This window comes from Aythya marila, assembly GCF_965140915.1.
Source record: "Aythya marila genome assembly, chromosome: 15".
Taxonomy (NCBI): Eukaryota; Metazoa; Chordata; class Aves; order Anseriformes; family Anatidae; genus Aythya; species Aythya marila.
Genome location: NC_139056.1, coordinates 2,202,332 through 2,224,742, shown reverse-complemented (window position 1 = coordinate 2,224,742; position 22,411 = coordinate 2,202,332). Strand labels below are relative to the sequence as shown.

Below are 22,411 nucleotides of genomic sequence, written 5' to 3'. Positions count from 1 at the left end.
GCAGTTAATGAGGAAGTAGATTCATGTAATTGTCCGGGAGGCCAGCAGCAAGGATCCTGCTTCATGCAGTTCACTCTACGGCCTGACAGGTGGTAATTGGCAGAGTCAGGATTCATAATCCTACTCACTAATTTTTACTACTTTTCTGTCACTTCTTATCTATTACTGCTACGCATATCCTTTGAATGAATTCAACTCTAAAAAATAAATACAAACTTGTATAAATGCTGCTGAGACTAAGAGGAGCAGACAAGTGTGGTAAACTTTCTGCAGTGTTGAATGTCACTAATGCCTACTGCACTTTGTGAACCACCACCCTGTACTGACAGGACATTGGTAACTTGAGCGCTGAAAGCTGAGACTTGCCATGTTAACCCTACTATCTCACCAGAAGGGGACTCCACAAGGGCTGCTGTAGATAGCCAGCAGCTGAACAGTCCTTTTCTACCTTTTATATCGGACTCTGGGAGAAGCAACACATTGCACTTGCCTCAAGGGCATGCGGCTTGGAGGATCAGCACCTCCTGCTCAAGTACAGTGAGTAATAAACATCTCATTTCTTGCTAATAAATTGCTAAATGGGGGAGCCCATTTAAATATCATGATGTTATTAAAGGCTGAGTAGAAGTCCCAGTGCCTTTATATGAACACGATATACAGGCACTTGCTGATGTTAACACATTTATTACATACAGAACAGATATGGTTTGTTGTTTGATAGCATAGGGGAAAAAGCATGGGAACGTATTCATACAGCGGTCTCTTTACAGAATGCCATCTTCTGACCAAACAGCGGAGTTTACAGGCCTTAAGACACTTCTTAAAATCCTTTTGTAACATACAAGATACTTTACATACATCACAGTGGAGATATGACAGGGAAGTGTGGTGAAGCCAGTCAGTTCTCACCTTGCTGCCCAGCAGCCACCAAATAACAGAAGCTGACAGTAGAAAATGGTTCTACTTAGCTGTAGCTACCCCTCTTACGCATGTGCTTCTCTTGGAGGAAGACATGCATCCAACTGGAAAGGAACCTGTTGCTGGAGACTCAAGACCAGTTTCCTTATGTTGCCAGGGATCAGTGGGTAACAGAAGACCGAGTCACTTTTACTGATAAAACCAAATACAGAACAAACAGGTAAGAACATTGCAATTCTCTATTTTCATGTTGGAGGTTCAACAGAGCTAATAAACTGGACTTACTATGCCTTGTTTTTACCTTAAATTAGGCCAAATTATGAATTTTTCTGGGCCCTAATTAACTGTTAGATGTCTGTGGAATCTGCTAGCTAAATGTCTATCTTCTTGTTAACTTTAATGCATTCTGCGCCGTGACCCAAAGAACTTGTCCTAGCAGAAAACATTTGGGGAAAGCGAACAAGAAGTCTAGCATGGTCAGCAGTACCCCAGTGAGATGTTCCTGGTGAAACGTTCCCATTCTGCATGCGGGTGTCTGTTCCAAGAATCCCTTAGCCAAAGGCAAGGCAGAGATTCCAGTGTGTTGATGGCTGGAGGATGTTATCCAGCTGGTTTCCTGCCTCTGTGAGGAGTGGTGCAGGTCCATGCATCACGAGCAGTGCTCACAGGCAGTGCAGGCACCGCTGTGGCCCTGTGCTTTGGTACTTGAGGTCTCTGTTCTCTGGATGTGTCCTCTTAGTTCCTTGTGGAGAGGAACTGTGTGCCCCTGCCTTTTCTGAACTGTGGATTCAAAAAGCATTTCAGTGCTGCTGAATCAGGACAGATGTTACATGTTAGAGCTTCCCCAGTGAATACTGTGTCCCTGCAGCACACAAATAGCTGTAGACCACAAGCCTTGGGAGCAGCCTGGGTCATGGCAACAAGCGCAGGACACACCTGGGACATATTCCCCAGAGATGGAGGCGAACATCCCTGTGAGACCGAGAGTGCTGCACAGCTCAGAAAAATCAAGACGACCACCAGGATCTTCTCAATTCATCGCTAACAACATGCCCTTTGGAGGCAGGTCTGTCTCCACTGTCAGAAAGGAAGGACAAACCTCCACATCTGGAGCTGCCATGCTCTGAATACGGAGCTTAAAACTGCTCTCCCTGACCCCGATTTTTGCTGCTTCTCCTATAAGCAGGACACACACTTACAATCCCACAGCACAGCTTACACAAGGAGGGCAGTCAAAATTTCTCTCGGGGTTGTCATTCTTTTCAGGAGTCAGAAATGTACAGCTTTTCAAGCTACTTAATAAAAAAGTCAGTCAGTGCTTGTGATGTAAAAGATGCTGGGAGATCTGGCCTCATTTCTCTTTTCCATGTGACCTCAGGTGAGAGACAGCCTGTACACCTGGACTGCATCTACACACTTCCCGAACCTGACAGTCACCGTGTGAAAACAGCCACCCCCTTCCAGCAGGATGCCTGCAGTTCCTAGGATGGGACACATCCTCATGAGTCAAGGTAACCTCACCGTGTTAATGCAGAATCCACAGTACACCAACGTTATCTGCCCTACAGAGTTTAAAAGCCAACGAATGCTATATAGAGACAAATTTATCCTAAACCTTTCAGGCTCAAAAATAATGAACTCAAGAGTTCTTTTTTGCCTGGCATTTCTAGAAAAGGGAGTTAAAAGTATTGCTGACTTCTCTGCTCTCAAATAACAAGGTTCCAGTACCTCTTTGTTACCATAGCTTCCAAAGGCCCCATGGCCTCCACAATCAAACACTTGCCACCCATCGGAGGCTACCACACAATTCTCTCTGGACACATACAGTCACCCAGCGCACTACTGCTACGACGACAGCAGCAGAAGAGGAGGGAGACTTTGCATCCGCTCGTATGGAGGATGTGTTCCCCACAGTAATGGCCCTGCCACCTTTTCCAGCCAACAAGCAGAAGTGCTCCTTTCTATTGAAGGCTCCTTGGACCTGGCAGCTGTCAGTCTGGGGGATATTATTCTGTGCTTAAGTGTACTCTGTGCATAGTGGATAAGGTGAAAAGTCCACTGGTGAACTAGAAAGGATTTCTTCTAGTGTTGTAGGAGTTGTGATTTACCACCACTGCTTTGGCGGGGGACACCAGGGTGACATACTACTTCTCATGCAGGTGGGAGCAAGGCAACCTGCTGGACAACCACAGCCACCACCAGTCCATCTCCCCAGCCCCAGGCAAAGTCTTTGCACAGCTCTGGCTCCAGGCTTCACTTTATCAATGCGCTGCCATTTCTCTTCCTTGTAGACGCCAGCTCCAGAGCAGAACAATAACCCAACCACGCAGAAAGCGCACAGGCCCAAGATGAAAGCTGCAAGTTCAGAGGTTAGAAGGGGGTGACAGTCCGAGGCAGGAGCCGCTGCAGTTGTCTGGGGTCGGTTTCCAGCAGTAGGTATAATGCAGACGTTCTGTATGTACATCTTGGCATTCAGGTGGGAGGAGGGACACTTACGTTGGTAGGAAAGGAGAAATTCTCACTCAGGGATATATGATACCTGCCACACAATAATGTGGCTCCTTTCTGCCTTAGAAAGTACTGGCTTCACCTGGGTGGCATCTCCTGCGTTCTCTTCTGTCTCATCATCTTCTCCATCCCCTGAAGAGAGAAAGCAGAGTAAGAAAGGCAGGACACAAAATCCCAAGTTATGCTGCCCTGGAATTCTTCAGAAGAGGTGAGTATCACTGCTACAGTCTCTGCAGCCTGATGACAGGCAGCATGAGTGCAGACCTTCCTGTATGCATATAGAACATCTATAACAACAAGGTGTTTTTCTGAAGCAGGCCCATATGAATGGAACAAACTATCTGTAGCAGTAGGGTAAACTGCCCTTCTGTTTGGGGAAGCCAATGTTTATGACACAGTGCCACAGACCAGCATAGGTGACCACAGTGAGACAGCAACGTTTGGAGCCTGTGGCACAGATGGTTTTATTTTTTTCATTCATGCTGACTGCATGGCACTACAAGCTCAGGCAGGGGCAGGGTCTGGCAGCCTTGTGCTGTGCAAGGAAAATGCTTGCTATCTGCTCCCACTGCAGAAGGTAGGAGAAAAACAGCCTTGCTTTCCAGATGTCTCTCCCCACAGCAGCGATCCTTCTCTCTGTGATCATAGCCCCGCACCCCTTCCTGTTCCAGATGTCTCCCACTGCAGGCACTCACCGATCCGGAAATCGATGTACCCTTCTCCTCCACTCAGCACTAGGACATTCTTCAGCTTCTGCCCCTCGGTCTCTGTGGTTGCTGTGCTGGGGTTCTCTGAAGGGCTGTCCAACACACTCCCATTCAAGGTTGCGAGGACGTTCCCTGGGTCAGGACAGAGGTACCGTTAGTGCCTCTGCTCAACCCTCATGTATTTAACACACACAGATACAATTGCACAGGACAACTCCTTCTGCTGGTGAACTCTGGGAGACACTGCAGTTTAAACAACTAATGTCTGAGCCACAGTGACATCTGTGTGGCACTGATTGTGCTAAGAAATCGCACAGATAAGCTTTTGCTGCAGATCAGCTCAAGCTCCTGCCATAGAATGAACAGCAGGCACAAGGCCCTCCTGAGGAAGGGCAGTGCTCATCCTTACCAGGCACAGAGACAAAGAACTTGACAGCATCACGGTGACCATGGAAACAGAGTTGTGCCTGAGCCATGGAGCAGTAGGGAATAAAACTGCTGGCAGATTTGTCGCTGTTGTCATCGCCATACACGTGGATGACCCCACCAGAGCGGCTGCCCTCTCCAGAAGTGGGTGATGTCTTGTTGGCTGGGGACAGGGAGAAGGAACATCGTTAATGATAGTTTTGGTCCCATTTACAAAAGGGGCTCAGTGAAAGAGAAAACTCATGAGCCATGAAGGAAAACCTTAAAGTTCAAGTCTCTTTAAAGGTCTCATAGAATAGAATAGTTCAGGTGGAAGGGACTTTCAAAGATCATCAAGTCCAACTGCCTAACCACTTCAGGGCTAACCAAAAGTTAAACCATATTAATGAGGTCATTATCGCAATGCCTCTTGAGCACTGACAGCCATGGAACCTTAGGAAGCCTGTTCCAGTGTTTCACCACCCTTACAGTACAGGGGAGGTTCACGTCCAATGTGAACCTCCCCTGGCACAGCTCTGTGCTGTTCTTGCATGTCCTATCCTCAGTTACAGGGCACAGAGACCAGCACCTCACTTTGCACTTCCCCTCCTCAGGAAGCTGCAGAGACAAAGGAGGTCACCTCCTGGCCTCCTTTTCTCCAGGCTAGACAACTCAGGTGTCCTCAGCCTCTCCTCATAGGGGAGGCCTTCCAGCCCTTTTACCAGCTTTGTTCTCCTCTGGACACTCTCTAGGACCTTAACACCCTTTTTGTATCATGGAGCCCACCCAAACTGCACAAGATACTCAAGGTGGGGTTACACCAACACTAAACTTAAGGAAGGGACCTTAAAGATCATCTAGTTCCAACCCCTCTGCCATGGGCAGGGACACCTCCCTCCAGACCAGGTTGCCCAAAGCCCCATCCAGCTTGGCCTTGAGCAGGGATGGGGCATCCACAGCTTCTCTGGGAAACCTGTTCCACTGCCTATGAGTACAGAATTTCTAAACCTACCCTCTTTTAGTTTAAAGCCAGTACCCCTTGCCCTATCATTACAATCCCTGACAGAGTCCCTCCCCAGCTTTCCTGTAGCCCCTTTCAGGCACTGGAAAGCCACTATAAAGACTCCCTGGGGCCTTCTCTTCTCCAGGCTGAACAACCCTAACTCCCACAGCCTGTCTTCATAGGAGAGGTGCTTCAGCCCTGTGATCATCTTTGTGGCCCTCCTCTTGCCTCATTCTAATACTTTCACGGTTTTCAAGTCAAGTCCTTTGCTCATGCCAAGCTCTGAGCACACAGGCTGCTGAAAGCAGCCTCGGTGTCTGGCTGCAGGCCTCTCAGCCCAGTCAAGGTCACAGCAGCAGAGTACGAGCCTTCCTTTGTCCTTGAGTTAGCTCTTAAACAGAAGATCAGCTACTCAAGCAATGAACATCAGAAAGATAGATGTTCACCACCCACAGCTTCCAAGGATTTCAAAGTCAGCTCAGAGGCCTGCACCTTGCAGGTCTGAGCTCTCAGGATGCGGATGTTTCCACTCACCAAGGAACAGAGAACAGTGCTCAGAGGTCAGGACAGGAGATGCTTTCCTTCTGCAGGTACCCATATTAGTAAACCAAAAACAGTACTAAAATCATAAGGCTTCACTTTCTCTATTTCCAGGCAGAACTGAATTGCTTAGTTAATCATCTTTAGCTCTCTGTGTTGGCTTGGGCTGAATTTCAGCTGGTAAGTGGCTCAGGAACAAAGGAGATTTTTACCTAGCAGGTTCATGATAGGATGCTGAGGTAAATACAAATATTTGGACAGAAGAATGAGAATCAATGTGTGCAGGGACAAGAATATCCCTAAGATGAAAGCTCTCTGCACATCTCTGTGGTTTGGTTTACTGTAAGCATCTACAACTGGCTCAGCTCCTCTGACTGAGGGACAGGGCTGGTACTCGTGCTTCAAGCTTCAAGCTCAATATCTGGCTTCTCACAGTGACCAATACCAGATGCTTTAAAAGGAAGAGAGACATGCTGATAATGTTTCTGGACAGCCACAGAAACATCCTACAATGGGAAAAAATCCTCTTTTCTGACTGTGGAAAGGCTGAAGTATGAATCTGAATGGCGAACTCAGACCCTGCCTTAACTGGCACAAAACCAAACAATCTTCAGTATTTATCCAAGTCTCTCTTGTTAAAAGTCTTGGTTGATTATCTGCAGCTGTCAGGTGCCACAGCACCTACTACCACTGGCCTGGAAACTGATTAAGAGAAGCATCCTTGGAAAACAAAGGATGACCATGGAAGACCTTGGAAGAACATTCTACTCCTGCTTCTTGGAGCTGACTGACTGAATCTTTACAATCTCCATCTCAGACCTGACCTACCAGAACAAGGGAACTGATTCTGATCAGAGGAAAGTACCTTTGACACACAAAAAAGGAGCAATGGCTGATGAGATGGATAAAAACGTTTTGGCTATGGGAAATGATGACATTTACATTATTGTCTCTGTTCACTTTTCTCAGATGACTAGCTTAAAATGAAAGAGTGATGAGGAAAAATGGGTGGAGAGGTAGGATGTCAGGATGGAAGGGTAGAAAAATACGAATGCTAAGGTGAGCGGGTGTAAAAGGAGTGCAAGCTGAAGGAAGGAGGCAGTGGACTTACCCCGGAGCCCAAGAAGTTGGCCTCGGTGGAGGACTACAGCTAGGTACAGGGAGGGAGTGGGAACACACAGGGGCACAGGAAGAGATAGGCAGGATGGGAGAGAAGAAAAAGGTGGTTACTGGGAGAAAATTCAGGGAGCAACAGAAATGTATAAACTTGGAGAAACCACAACAAGAGCTACAGGTTTGATCAGCTTATACCAACACTGTTCTTGCTCATTTTGCTCTTATCATACGAGGATAAATATAGTATCCGAGACAGAAGAGGGTCCATGGTCACAAAGATCCATTGCTAAAGTTCTTAGTGAAAGTTTACAGCTTACCACATTTTTACAGAAGCACCAAAAGATAATGCAACTGATTTACAGCACGGAATAAGCTTAATTCAGAATTATGACAACAGTACCAAGAAAGAATGGGATCTAATGTAGTGATTCAGAAATGAGACAGAGTTTACAATGTACAGAGGACTCTGTCACTGGCTTCCTGGTGTCAGTCCCAGGGTCTTCAGCAGCCCTAGAGGAGACAACTTCATCTCTGACTTCCAGGAAAATTACAACAGATTTGCTCCTCTTACACAAGAGCTATTTGCTTCTCAGCCTTCCTGTCACCAGTGGTGAGAAAATGTACATTTCACTGCTGTCTGTTGAAAGCAACTGCAGTCAACCTCAAATCCTACTCCCTCAATATATTTTGGAACAAATGTTCCACCAAGGAAATTAGATGCTGACCAGAAGGTACAGAACAGAATTACTGAGAGCTTCAATTCAACTTTCAGCTTTAGATATGTGCCTGTTAACTACTACTGCTAGGTCTCTTCACCAGGTTTAATTTGTGTTAGGATACTGATTTCTACTTGACTGATAAAAACTGAACCCTAATATGAGTAAACGCAGCTTTTCTAAGGTCAGCTTCTGAAAAATACTGTCATGGAGATGTCTACAGCAAATTAAAATTTCCAGGGAAATCTTCCTGGTGACTCAAGAGCCTCCTTTTGGAGGCTTGCTACAATTTCCAAGGCTTTGTTTCTCCTTTTTTCCAGTAGCTACAAAATCAGCTCACATCAGTCTGCTCTGTCAAAAGAGAAGACCATAGAGATTGTAGAGACATCATTGGTGCCCCAAGAAAAATACAGCTTCAACTGAACTGAAAGGAACAGTAACAAATCTCCATCTGGTTTTAAATAGGCTAAAAACATTTAAATGCACGCTTAGTTCCATAATTAAGAAACAGTTAAACCAAGGGCAAGGTAACTCGTACTCAGGACGCTTCTCTCTGAATGTGGCTATGATCAACGGTGTGTCAGGTTCAGAGGAAAAACATACAGAAAATATTAGCCTGCCAGGGCCATCTGCCACACTGCACAAATAACATGCAAAAGCACTGTTCTTTTCAGGGCAACATGGAACAGTCTCTGATAAAGATCACTTACTCTCAGTCAGTGGAATGGAGATAACAACACCATTCCCTGTCCCCACCCAGAGACGATTGCCAGCAATGAGCAGAGCTGTAATCCGTACAAAGGAGAAGCCCAGTTTTCCAGTACCTAGGTAAATGTGCATAAGAATTGTAGTTAGTTAAGACTGCAGGACTTTGAGCAAGGTCTTCTACTGAATTTTCATTTCTCTCTGATCTCAGTAAGCAACAGACTATTTACTGACAGTCCCTACTGCCTCACCTAGCATCTTGCTGACATAAGGCTCGATGTCAACATCCTGCAGATGTTGATGGCTGTGAGCATGGTAAAGCCTCAGGGTGGAGTCCAGGCGGATGGAAACCCATACTCCATCTCCAATCCATGCCAGCTGTCGCACCTGGCTCTCGCGCCGAGGGTGGGCATCAAAGGATTTCTGAAATGCAAAATAGGTGGGCTGGTGTGAGTTCACAAAAGATGTGCAGTTATCTGCACATATATTCTATTTTCCTCGACTGAGATTGCATATTTGGGTTTCAAAGCCCTTGGAAGAAAATGTATTAATGGCAGAAGTTAACTATAGTATACCGAAAATCCCTTGTTTGAAATGAGGAGTTGCATGGCACAGAGTTGCAGCTTCTCAGAGGACATGGGCTTTGCAGAGCACTTTGGGAGCAGGAACATTTAGAAACCAACTGCTTTCAATGTGATTGGCAGAGAAGGTAAGGACTTGCTAACTACATCCATCATTTGTGCCTCATCACCTACAGATGGAGAAGTCTTAGACCATACATGAAGGAGAGCTGTAAAGCACAGGCATACATTTGTACAGTCTGTGATCCCATAGCATTAGTAAAGACAAAGAAAGTCCTCAGTTCAGACTTATCTAAAGATTTAAGCTCTGCAAAGGGAGGAAGGAATAAATGCCTCTCTGGCAGATTGTGTCATAAGATGACCCAGACTGACAGTTTGACAATTTTCATCCTACAGTCAGCAATGGACAATAAAAATGTTCTGTATTTCCATAGCAGAAAACAGCGAGAAGAATAAATACAACACAAGTATGTGCATACAAACACATTTGCTCTCATACCTCAATCTGCATTGTCTTAGGTTGAATAACGTGGATTTTGTTCTTGTAGCCACACCAGACTCTGTCATACACAACAGCCATGCAGCGGATAGAATGGTGAGTATGGCCAAGGTCCATGAGGTGGTAATTACTGAGATCCCACTGACCATCTAAGGTGAAAAAACAAGGGTGAAAAACAATGCAGCTCCTTCATGACATGGCAGTATTTAACAGAATCCTCTTGCCTTTCTATTTATATCTAGGAAAACAAGCCTAGCTGATACTGAAAAGCTGACCTTGCTTATGTCTGTGAACTTCCCATCAACCCACAAAACCACTTCAGGCACAGCCTTATAGTTACCAAGCACATGCCAATAGCACATAGTTTAGTAGGCTCCACAACTCAGGCTAATTTAAACATCCCTTGACTGTAATGAAGTAAACACCCTTCCATAACAAGTACAACAAAAACAGCAGGGAAAGAAGAAAGACAAGTTAACAAGACTATGTGGAAACTTAAAAGGAAAAGAAGCATACAGTCTTTATGGTAAGGCTTTCTCATATCACAGACAGACATCGTTATTTCCCTGAAGTGTCAGGTCCAGGCTGAGGAATCAGATCTTCCTTCCCTTGGTTTTATTTGCTACCTAATCAGGCAGATACTTTGTCTTTTGCAGACAGATTGCCTCTAGGTGATGAAGCATTATCATATTTCTGATGGGAACATTTTGTATGTGCCAGTGGCCAGGACTGAACTCAGGAGACAGGCTGAATTGAAAATTAGATTGCACAAAACCAGAAAATCTCTGCATTTCACCCTAGCTGATAAACTGCTACTCAGTGAACAACTGAGTAATATATTCTTAATATACAAATATTATTCCCAATTAGCAAATTCCCATGAGCCTCAGGGTATGAATATAGCTTAAGAACTGCTGAGGTTAAAGGGAAAACACAATCTCCAACAGTGAAGAGGACAAGAAATAAAGAATTCAAAAAAGCGTCTTGAAATGACACGATTAAGGCATGTCAGGTTACTCAGACATCTTTTTTTTTTTTCCACAAGAAAAGTGAAATGCCAAGTGCAATATGAAGGTTCTATTTGTTTGGGATTTACAGACTTCCAAAAAAATCCAGCTCTGTCTTCTGCATATGCAGAGACCAATTCCACTGTTTACAGAGAGATCCATCTCACCTGGAAAGCAGCAGGGCTGTTTGTACTGCACAGGTGATCTGCTCAGGTACCGCTCACCTGAGCTGTTTGGAGCTCCCCGTGTGTGCACTGTACAGTTGATTTGTGAACGCCCAGTAACACTGATTATGGCCCAAATGCATTAATCTTGCCAAACATGCCTCAAACAACTGTATCGCACGTGTGTTCCTAGACATGTTACAATCACTCCACATGTGCTTACACAGCACATACACACACTTGCTTTTCCCCCAGAAAACCTCAGGAAACTATGCTAAAGTATGTCTTGGGCGTTTCAGGTTAAGGGTTACATGTGTATAATAGCTACATGTATGCATCTTAACCACATGTTTGTACTCTAGCAAGCCAGCACCTTTCCTTCTTGACTAACTATAGCATTTAATTCACTGCTGCACTCTTGGCCAGCTTATTTTTCTTTTATTATATTGATCTTTACCTTCTCCTCGGTGGAATATGGCTAGTGTTCCATCTGCCAGAGCAACAAGGACCCTTCCCTTCACATGCCTGAAATCACAGGAAAGTACTTTTTACAAAGTCTGTGGAAATAAAGAACTTAACAAATCCTTTCTAACTTCCACGCAAACCTTCTTCATATTCTTTCTACAATTCCCATTCAGTTAAGCACTTGCAGGAACATCCTGTAATGGCAGAGGATTGTTCTTACTTATGTATAGTAGGATTAACCAACAATTTCCTGTTTAGTTTAACTTCTCTTTCACACTTTAAATTCCCAACAATTTCAACAAATTCCACCCAATTTACACCCTTTTGAAATTTTGCTTTTCTCTTTCCCACTTCTTTCTTCCCAATAGTGCACTTGTCCTGTAGCACCTCATTCACAGTATTGGGTCAGGTCTGCAATTGAATGGGGTAGTGGATCAGTACAAGGCTTTCTAATAACAAAATCCTCAGGAAACTTTCCTCACAAATTGATGTACTTAGAAGTGTAAGGAAAAAGACTGACAAAAAACTATCACCCCAACAAAGACATCACTCAGTCACCAAACCTCCTCCTTCAGCATCCCTTGGAGTGCACACTTACACTAGACTCAGTACGGAGTCTTTCAGCTTTATTGAGTGCAGACACTTCTTCCAGTTAGACACCGCAGAGTGCACATACAACCTGTAAGAAAGGACAAATCAGGGAGGATTAGCAGCAAGGTCCCACATCTTCAGCCTGATAAAAGTAGGACACGAATGTGCAATGTGAGGTGAAATCACAGTGTCCATGATGAGCTGAGGGCTCAGAACTCGTAACGAATCCCTACTGCAGAAATGAAAAGCAAGCTAGATGTATGAGGATGAGTAGAGGCCAGAGGACAACTGAGACAGAAACCTGCCAGCCTAAGGGGAACCTACCAGCCATTCTGTGCTCCCAGCCACATGGTGGGGGCAGCACTGGTGCAAGTCCCAGCAGCATCCCCATTCGGTTCCTGATCTGGCAGTACTGTGCTCGACTCTGTCTTCAGCTGACCATTCTCCCTTAAGAGACAAAAGAACATTGTTAGAATTGTTTATGAACAGCAATGCACAGAATGCCCATCTGCACTCACAGGCTGGCACTGCACAGGCAGATAAGGGCATTTGTGTATACACATCACATCCACAAAAACACTTCAGTGTTTTTCAATTGCTTGACTCCTGAACATGCAAAACTTTTTTCTCCCCCAAAGCAAATAGCCAGTGCTTTACAGCCATAGAAGTTAACTTAGTGTTTAGCAGTAATTTTCTCTGTTCAATAATTTCTCTGTTCATTTCTAACTTCAACAGAAACAACTGAGAATGACTTTCAGGAATAACTGGAACAAGGAATGACTTAGGAATGACTTTCATCCCAGATTTCCACCTTACTCCTCAGTCCATCACATCAGACACATTTATCTTAAGAATTTTTGGGCAATGACTTTCTTCATCATCTTTACAGCACATAATAGTTATTTGTTCTTTCTTCATTATCTTTACAGCACATTAGAGTTACTACTGGAATGAACACAGGATCATTTTCACATGTCGATCAATAAGGTCCTTTGGTAAGAACATTAAGTGCACGTGCATTTAAACTCAAAGAGATCAAAATTTTTGCTCTTTAACAGCTGATACATAATCTGCTGCTGTCTAAACCATGCTTATTTTCATTTTGTTTTCTTCCTCTCCTTATCATCTCACCTGCAATACTATTTGGACACAAAATTGAAAAAAAAAAGTTTGACACTTTATCAGAAGATCAGGCTTATTCTCATAAACAGCTTATAAAAACAGAGCTTGTAAAGAACTGTACTGACACATTGGCCCCAGAGCGCCTACCCATTCTGCCTAAGAGGTGCCTGCACAGGGACTGGATCCGTAAACACGTGCTCTGTGAGGGGCCCAGGCCGGGCTTGAATAGGGTCTGCTTCACTTGTACCATTCTCTGGTACCTCTGTAGCTTCTGTTGCCTCCTCTGTGGACTGGGACTGGTTGATTTTCCCATTGCAGACAGCAGCCACTTCACCTAAGAGACAAAGAACAGCGGGAACTGTACAAAGGGCTGAGGACTGAGCTGTAAGCTTGTTAAAATCATCTTTTTATTTATTTATTTATTTATCCTTCTTTGCCAGATACAATCAACCCCAGAGCCTGCATCACAGATAGCAGTTTATCCAGAGTGTTTGCTGCTCTGATGGGAAAACAGAGGTAGTTTTCAAGTAAAACACCATCTGTGGCTAGTAAAACATCAGGAGTTCTCCAAGGCTACCACTGCAGTATGGAATCAGCAAGAGCATTATTATGTTTTCCATACAGGTTTAATTGACTTAACATGAAGCCATGGTTGAGAGGAAAAGCCACAGCTGAGAGAAGAACAGTAACAAATTTAACAGGGCAAACATATAACCTGTCCAAAATACTCTGCTATATTAGCCCCACAGCCAGGTTGCAGGATGGGGATTCGCTTGGAGAGAAAAGAAGGGCTCTAAAGATAAAAGTACCAAAGGGACTTTGGTCTTCATGTACTGCATTAAGAAACTTCTTGAGATCTCTGAAGTAGTTCAGTCAGGGGCAGAAGGATGCAGCTATAACACTAGAAGGTCATATGGAACTAGCTGTAATTTGACTGCCATTAAGTTTTATATCCCAGAACTCACTCTGTCCCTTGTCCAGCACAGGTGTGTCACCACGCGAGGAACAGTTGCTTCGTGGCACATTGCAGCGGGTTGCACAGCCCACCAGAGTGATTCCTGCCAAGACACCATCTGTTCCAGATGATTCTTCAGGATTTACATCTCCCTCCAGAAAGATCTCGCCTGGAGGATAATCACTCTCACTGGCCGCTGAAGGGCAAAGAACAGATTCTCCCATGAATCTAGCAGCCACTGCTAATTTAAATGTAGCAGTACTCCTGAGATCACCACTTGGAGGGAAGACACTGATCCTCGAGGTTCACTAGCCCCATGGAGGCACCACAACATCAGTCAACACTGTGGCGAATCCCCTCATCCCTAATCCAGGACAGCTACAGAGCCCTCCCAAACCTGGGCAAGGCTCACTCTTGCTCCCAAGAGACATCCTTTACATGCCAAAGAAACCACTTAATAAATGCTCAGGAGTGAAGGATCTCCATAGAAGTGTCCTAACAAGAAGGCAAGATCTTGAGTTACAGTTTTGAGGGAAAATTACAGAATGCAGCAGCATCCAAGGGTTCATTCTGAAGTGATGATGCTACATTTGTCACTCCTTAAGTGGAGAAGGTGACCTTGTGCAGATCACAGACAGTGTATGGACCATACTTACCAGGGATGCTGGAGATGCAGAGCACATGAGCATTGCAGACAGTGAACTGGTCCACTACTGTGCCAGGCTGATTGGCATCAATGATTACAACTTTACTTGTTGACAGTGTACTGGTGAGAATCCAGACACGACTGGATGTGGCATCCATTTCATGGAACTCCTTTGCCTTCAGGAGAGCAAACACATGGGCAGAATCAGCGCTCCTCCCAGATCAGACTGAGCATATTATCACTTGGCAACATTTGCAGATGCAAAGACAACAATACCAGCTCCAAAGATCCAACTCTATCTCTAGCCAGTGCAGATAAACAATATGAGCAACATCAATTGCCTTCACATTGCTGCACTTCTATCTGGAACAGAGGCCAAAAGCCTGTCTGGCTCCCTAGGGCCAGGGAAATTTGGCCATTAATTTGTATTCTGAGATATCTGACTAATACCACTGAACACTCACTTTGGACAGAATACCATGAAGCTGGGATGCACTCGAACTATCAGCTTAAGCATGCTGATCACCGAAAGACTATATGACAGCAGTGTGAGACAGCCATGAACAACTCCACAAATCAGGAAGGATAAAATGCTGTATTATCTGTATAAGTATCTGTATTCTTATACTAAAAGCAGAGCCAGAATATATCTCAAGAGCTTCAATTTCTGAACAAAATGAACTTACAGACTTGTCTATACTCTTCATGTCTATACTCTTCTTAAAGTTTTTTGATGATGTTGTTTTTTTCTATTTCTTTGTTTAAATTTACAGTGATGAGGACTCCACAGTCTTCCTAGCAAACTTGTCAGTCCTTAACTGTCCCCATTATAAGCAATTTTTTCAAATATTCCAGGTGTTTCAAAAGCTGAAGCTGGAAAGTTCTATCCTGGATAATTGATCCCAATTACATAGGGTTCCTGACAGAACCTTACCACAAACCTTCCCCCACAAGAAAGAATCTCAGAAATACTGCAACAGTAGTGACAGTAGAAATGACTTTGCTATATATGTAGTAAGTACAAAGGTACTGAGAAGAGAGGACATGTAAGAGATGGAATGAGAAAGAACACTGGAGGAAAAAAAAAGTCAATTCTCTTTTCTGACCTTTTTCTTTTCAGGAGAGGTATGGTTACTTTTATTGTTCTCGCTCTCTACTTCCCGATCACAAGTGAGGGGATCACGTCCAGGATCCAGTTTCTGCCCATTCCCAGACTCCTGCTCCAAAGGTCTCCACCCCATGAGATTGACTCCAGCTGCACACCACAGCTAAACAACAGAAACAGAAATCTGAAGCAGACTGTGTAAACATACCAAACAACTAAAACATTTAGGTAGAAACAATAGATCCTGTTGATTTCTACTAGAGGACATAGTCACACTTGATGTAGGTAAGAAAAGGGATCTCTGCAATCTAGCAAAAATCACCAAGTTTTTAACAGATGTGTCAAATATTTAAAAATAAAAATAATAAATCAGGTACATAACTGGAAACAGTTTTCTGAAATGTCCTCAGTTTTTCTGAGCATTCCTAAGTGATTGTAGCAAAGCAAGATGGAAGCTGCTACTAGTCTGGGGTACAATAAGAAGCATTATACTCAACCTAAGCTGACAGTGACTGCACACCCAGTGCACTTCTGATCCTCAGTTCTCCTCCCACCCTTGTACTCTTCTGTCTCCTCACATATCCCTTAGCCCAAAATCAGTGCTTGCCTGATCTTAGAGACCTATTCAAGGAACTAAGCCAGCAAAAATTGTCCTAAAATAATCATAAAAGAAATATACTGAACAGAATATTATCTAAAGATCACATCAACCTTCTAAAAACATTACAAATTTTCTTACAACTTAAATATCACAATGAAGTCTAAAATCAGCACTAAATTTTGGTGAAGTTAATGGTAGACTGCTTAGTTAGAAACAATTAGTTATGGCAGATAAATGTGCTACCTGCAGAGAAAGGATCACTTATTCTCAACTGCAATTCTACTGAAAATATTCTAGTATTGACTGGGGTGGTTTTACCCTGCTAGGAAGCTAAACTCCACCACAAACACTGTCTCACTCCCCCTCCTCAAAGGAAAAGGGGAAGAAAATATGATGGCTCAGAGGTTGAGATAAGGACAGGGAGATCACTCGCCAATTATTGTCACAGGCAGAAGAGACTCAATGGAGGGAGATGAATATAATTTATTGCCTATCACTAACAAACTAGAACAGTGACAAACTAAAACCACTTTCCCCCCATCCATGCTTGACTCTGGCCAGCAGCGAGTCCCTTTTGGAGCTGACTGAAGCTGGCTCTTATATAACACGGGGCAGCTTCTGGGCTCTGCTCCCTGCAGCCCCCCTGCTCCTAAACACTTGCCATGTAAACCCAATGTATTGATAGACACAGCTTCACAAAAATCTTCTCTAGCTTCTTTTAGCCTTTTAACTGTTAACTTTATTCCCAGTCAAGAGTGAAACCCAAAGGAATGATGATGAAATGTGTGATTCCCCACTCTGCTGTAGAACACATCTGCCCCAGAGCCTTATACCCTAAGGAGTCTTAATAAAAGCTTTAAATAGTATAAGATGTTGCTAATATTATGTATGTCTCAAAATAAGCAAAACCTGTATGACAGACATGGGAGCTGGCATCCAGAATCAGCTGAGAATTATGTACGAGTGGTACTTTTCCCTACGTACACTAGAAACCACCATTCCTAAATGGGAAGCGGAAGGTAGGATTTGGAATGAATAAAAAATGCAGACTGTTGTAAAAACTGTGTATTTAGCAACCAAGTTCTGTTTATTCCATGTCCACTTCTGGACTGCAATTGTGTGCAGAGGCAACATACCTTCATTGTTGGATCCTTCTCTACTAGTGGGCGACAATATACAGGCACAGGGACATTTTTCATCCGATTATCTTCCTGACCACCATTGGGGCTCAGCTGTGGGGAAGAGGAAATGGAAAAGACAGTACCAAGGCATAACCACTAGGCTATGCTAACTGCAGTGCAACCAATATGGCAAAAACAAACTTCTTAGCCTCATGGGTGGGTGCCAATAGCAGTTGATGCTTCATCTGTCATCTTGCATGAAAAAGTCCCTACAGGAATGGGAACTTGAGAGACTGTTTCTCTCACCATTATATGGTGTACCAGGTGTGGTCAGCTGAGGCTATCCGCTGCACTAGCAACAGACAAAGGGTTGTTAAAGGATACTCCCTGTGCTGAAGTGCGCAGAAGCCAGAACACTGGCACTCTGTTCCACCATGTTCTGAAACTCCTCCACTTTCAAGCCACACTACAAGACTCCTTCTTTTTAGATGATCTTTGACCAGAGTTAAAGGAGCCATAGGCCAACAAATGAGGCTGGTGACATTTTATTTTGTGTTACTGCTGGGGAGAATAGGGTGCAAACTGCACTATGTTTGTTTTTTTTATACTAAACAACTAGTAGAGTTCTCAGAGTATAAATTAAATATCTGATGTTGACTTCCAATGATAATAATGAAGGAAATAAAAAAAAGGACTGGGCTCTGGACAAAGACCGATTACTTCTGTTTTAGACTAGGTTCTTTCAGCACCTTCACAAAGAAGAATGCTCCCCTATTGACTGCAGTGGACATACAGAAAAGATTAATTTATTCAGTGCCTGCAATTATATCATACAGAAAAGACATGCACATAATACCTCTAACTGGAGGTATTTAACAACTATGGCTACAGTCACCAGTGGGAGAGTTAGGTTTTCACTGGTATAACTGAGAAGGACAGTGTCCCCTCAGCCTCTCTAGGGAATGGTATCTACCTGTTTGTACTTGGCAGGGAGACTCCAGCCACAGGCCTGCAATCGCCCGTCATCATTCCGCACGTGCTCCCGGACCTGGCGGTACTGCTCCCGCTTCTGTTCACGACGTGCTGAGGATGTGCAGTCACTGAGGAGAGAAGCAACAGCGTTACTTTTCAGTCTGTGGTTAAAAACACAGGCAGTAGGTTAAGGGACTTTGTCATCATGGGGAGAGTAAACTCAGACAAAAGGGTTTAATACAAAGCAGTAAAAATCCATCTTTGCACAAGGTGAAAAGGAGACGCAGGAAATGAAAGGAAAACTCTGTTATGAAGCAGACATAGGCAATCATAATCTCTAATTCCCTGTTACCTGAATAATGTGGCAGGCCAAATCATGATCATCTCCACTTCAATCTTCCAAGAGCCCTTCAGAAACAGAATCAACTTTCCATGTGACCATTTATGAGATAGCAACTTTTGTTTAGCTGCTACAGTTTCCTTATCTAAGGTCTCCATGAGGTAGGCATTTTGAGTTCTTCTTTATTATAGTCAACTAATTATATTTCTGTCCATTTTTAAGCTTTCACTGCTGACAGGGAAAATATGTACTAATTACTATTGAAACTGCAGCTTTCAACACAATGAAGCCAGCTGTGGCACAAGTAAGATGAAATATTGATCTGTGAGCTCTTAGGATACAATTTAATATAAAAAAATGCTGATTGAATATCAGTTCTATCTCTCAATAGGTTTTTAAAGAATCACTCCAAGGTATGAACATCAGAAAAAAATCCAAGCCAAAACAAAAACACCTCTGCACACATGTAATGACACACATACTTAAAACAAAACCCCTAAACCATATACTTAAAAATTATATTTAAATTATTATACCTAAAATAAAATTTAAAAATATACTTAAACCAAACCCCTAAAACAAAACACTCTCCAGCACATGCTTTTTCCCTTGGGGAGAGGATGAGAAAACAGCTTCTGACAGCTGTTAGACACACCATTTCATGCAGTTTTGAAATGCCTGAGACAGCACACGCAATGGTTACACTATGGTAACCATTTTTCTAAAGAAAATCTGTGTACTCATAATTTATTGACTTTCCAGCAAACACCTGACATTGCAGAAGTTATACTACTTTACCATCACATCCTCCAAAGTCCTTCCACAAAAACACAGCACCTACAGACTGTACAACCTCACAGCTGTAGGACACAGACACTCTGAAGTCAAGTAAAGCACAGAATAGTTTTCCCCTTCATGTCAGAGACATAAATGACAGGGAGAAAACTCTGCAGTAGCAATATTTAGAGGCTCTTTTTAGCATACTTAAAATTAAAATCAAATACTGTGTCACAAATGTGATGTTGAGAGAACTTTTGTCTTTACCTGAAGAACTTTTTGACTTTACCTAAGTCTCTGTCAACAGGGTTGGGCAAGACACTCTCCAAAACACTGCCTCTGCACTGCCAAACTACCACAAAAGTCCTACTTCATTCTTTCACACAGTCTGCAAACATGAGGACAGAACTAGTGTTGAGGCCGACCCGAAGGCCAACAGCAATCCCTGCTGAGATGAACCTAGAGAGGTCTAGGAAGCCATAGTAGCCATACTTGGGGAGAGTAAACTTGCTGTGAGTTAGCTAAGCTTATCCATGCAGTACAGTAACTGATGAGTGAAAGATCAGGGTGTTAAACACACGAAACATTTTAACAGCACATAAACTATTTTTGCAGTGGAAAGTAGCTTATTTTAAGAAAAGGTGCTATCTGAGAGAGCTATGGGGGAGCCTGTCTTGGTTACAGCATGTGACTCACTCTTCAGGGAAGAACTCCAGGGTGCGGCTGCCAGAGGAGATCTGGCACATGGTGTGACTGCGACGCTGGCTGAACCCTGCTGTCGTCGGAGACTTGTAGTGGATGTTCACAGATGGGTAGGTCCTCTTTGCTGGTGGGGGACTTGAAGAGGAACTGAATAGACGGCTGAAGCTAGGGACAGGAAAAGGCCAACAAATATTAGAAACAGAGCAGAGATTCACAACAGGGAAAGCACAATGCGTGCTACCAAGGTAGGTGCTTTAAGGTACTTTAAGCCCTTCATGAAAACTGCACTTTTAGCTTCCAAAACCAAAGTCCTTCTGAAAACACCCCTTTATTCAAACTGATTCTGAGCATACTTAAGTTTCCATCCCAGGGCACTCACAAGCCCTTCCAGCTTGTAAAACAAAATGATAGGGATGTTCAGATCTGATTTTAATTTCACTAAAGGGCAAAGGAATCCCTTGAAGGCAAAAGGCTTCAGCTAAGAATAACTTTAGTTGACCTCTCATTAACATCAGAGGAAGAATCTGTTAAGATGCTACATGAAGTAGAAATGACAACACTTGCCCTTTTCTTAATCTTACACAGGCCACCAAAGAACTTACAACTGCCAGATGGTAGACTTCTTCTTCTCCTGGACGGATGGGTGCTCACGGGAAGCTCTAAGGATAAATATAACAGAATCAAGTTAATTTCAGCACCTTTTGCCCAAATTTCTGCCAACCAGCAGGCCATTTCCATTAAAGAAACCATGCCAAAACTCAGAATTCATTCTAGAAACTTTCTAACAACGTTTAAAACGCAGAGGAATTGACATGCAGTCATTTTTATGAAAGCACACCCAGCTACTTTATATTTCAATACTAATATTTAGTGCAAATAAGAGTGTTCAATGATTTATCATAGAATCATATAACATTTTGGGTTGGAAGGAACCTTAGAGATCATCTAGTTCCAACCTCCCTCCCATTCCTTCCACTAGATCAGGTTGCCTAAGGCCTCGTCCAACCTGGTCTTGAACACCTCCAAAGACAGGACACCCACAACTTCTCTGGGCAATCTCCTTTATTAACTCCCTCCAACAGTATCACTGCCACAGTATTAGTCTGGTAATTACAAACCCCAGCATCACATTCATTTTAAGCCACTGCCAAAGGAATTAATTAATTAGAAGTAACCCTGTTCCCTCTAGCTTCTAGCTTAATTAGCACACAAGAAACTAGCAAGACAAACAGCTGCCCGGTATCTCCAAATAACAGTGGCAACTCTTGATTTGCAGCCCACATTCAGGAATACGAGAGAAAGAATCAGGTATTAGGACAGAAGAATTTATTATTTGGAAAACTTTCAGAACTTCTCCCATATCTTGGTAAGAGCTTCAAGGCTAAAAGCTCGAAGTCCAACATGGCCAGGTTTTGTCCTAAATGGGAATGTTCACCAATATCCAGCCTCACCTGATCATCTCTGTCCACCTGACAGCTTCCTGGAGCTCCATCAATCTCTCTTTGTATTGGTTGCGCTCCATCAGAACCCTTGCCATTTCTACGCGGGTGAAGCGACGTCGCTGAGCTATGGGAATGTTGTCCTGCAGAGGGGAGGAGCACTGCTTCAGCCAACAAAAGATGGAAGGGGATTGATGTTAGTATAGGGCAAGTCAGGAGATGGAAAGAAATACTTGTTAGTGCTCTTCCTTGTTTGCTTGATTACCCCCTCCTGCCTTTCCCATTTCAGGTGCTAATTCTAGACAAGTGATCTCCAAACCATGGCCCACGGACCTCTGGGTGTTCTGAAAACCCATTGAAAGTAGAATTAGAATCATCACCAAACTGAAAGCCCTACCCAAGGCCTATTGACATTAAGGTGTTTTGGTAATCTGCAAGGGATTTTGAGAACTGACAGTGGTCCCTTGGTTCATAAAGTTTGGAAAACAAGGATTTAGTGAAAAAGATTCAGTAGCACATTCAGTTAGAAGCAGCAGGGAACACCAGGTTATGTTCTCTTTCCCTTCACGAGGACTAGGAAGAAGGCATTTTGTTAGTACACACTGATAAAGGTACAGGGCACAAGAAATTACAGAAAGGCTTTTCCTTTTTGGTGACACAATTTAGCCTTCCAGCGAAGGCACGTGTCACTCTGGCTTAGAAGGCA

General features: G+C 43.5%; 1 protein-coding gene across 1 annotated transcript in view; it reads right to left on the bottom strand.

Moving 5' to 3' along the window:
- Positions 1-668: 668 nt before the first annotated feature.
- MAPK8IP3 (mitogen-activated protein kinase 8 interacting protein 3) overlaps positions 669-22,411 on the bottom strand; it is a 69,517-nt gene continuing 47,774 nt past the window's right edge. Inside the window, exons 13-31 of the mRNA XM_082772213.1 lie at positions 21,718-21,848; positions 20,869-20,925; positions 20,261-20,431; positions 18,449-18,575; positions 17,491-17,586; positions 15,755-15,916; positions 14,659-14,824; positions 14,013-14,198; positions 13,195-13,381; positions 12,250-12,372; positions 11,933-12,013; positions 11,327-11,394; positions 9,699-9,847; positions 8,870-9,041; positions 8,624-8,737; positions 7,193-7,231; positions 4,543-4,722; positions 4,122-4,265; positions 669-3,558 (exon numbers count right to left, since the gene is read on the bottom strand). Coding sequence (XP_082628339.1) covers positions 3,437-3,558; positions 4,122-4,265; positions 4,543-4,722; positions 7,193-7,231; positions 8,624-8,737; positions 8,870-9,041; positions 9,699-9,847; positions 11,327-11,394; positions 11,933-12,013; positions 12,250-12,372; positions 13,195-13,381; positions 14,013-14,198; positions 14,659-14,824; positions 15,755-15,916; positions 17,491-17,586; positions 18,449-18,575; positions 20,261-20,431; positions 20,869-20,925; positions 21,718-21,848 — 2,475 coding nt within the window. The 3' untranslated portion in view covers positions 669-3,436. The remainder of the gene's footprint in view (positions 3,559-4,121; positions 4,266-4,542; positions 4,723-7,192; positions 7,232-8,623; positions 8,738-8,869; positions 9,042-9,698; positions 9,848-11,326; positions 11,395-11,932; positions 12,014-12,249; positions 12,373-13,194; positions 13,382-14,012; positions 14,199-14,658; positions 14,825-15,754; positions 15,917-17,490; positions 17,587-18,448; positions 18,576-20,260; positions 20,432-20,868; positions 20,926-21,717; positions 21,849-22,411) is intronic.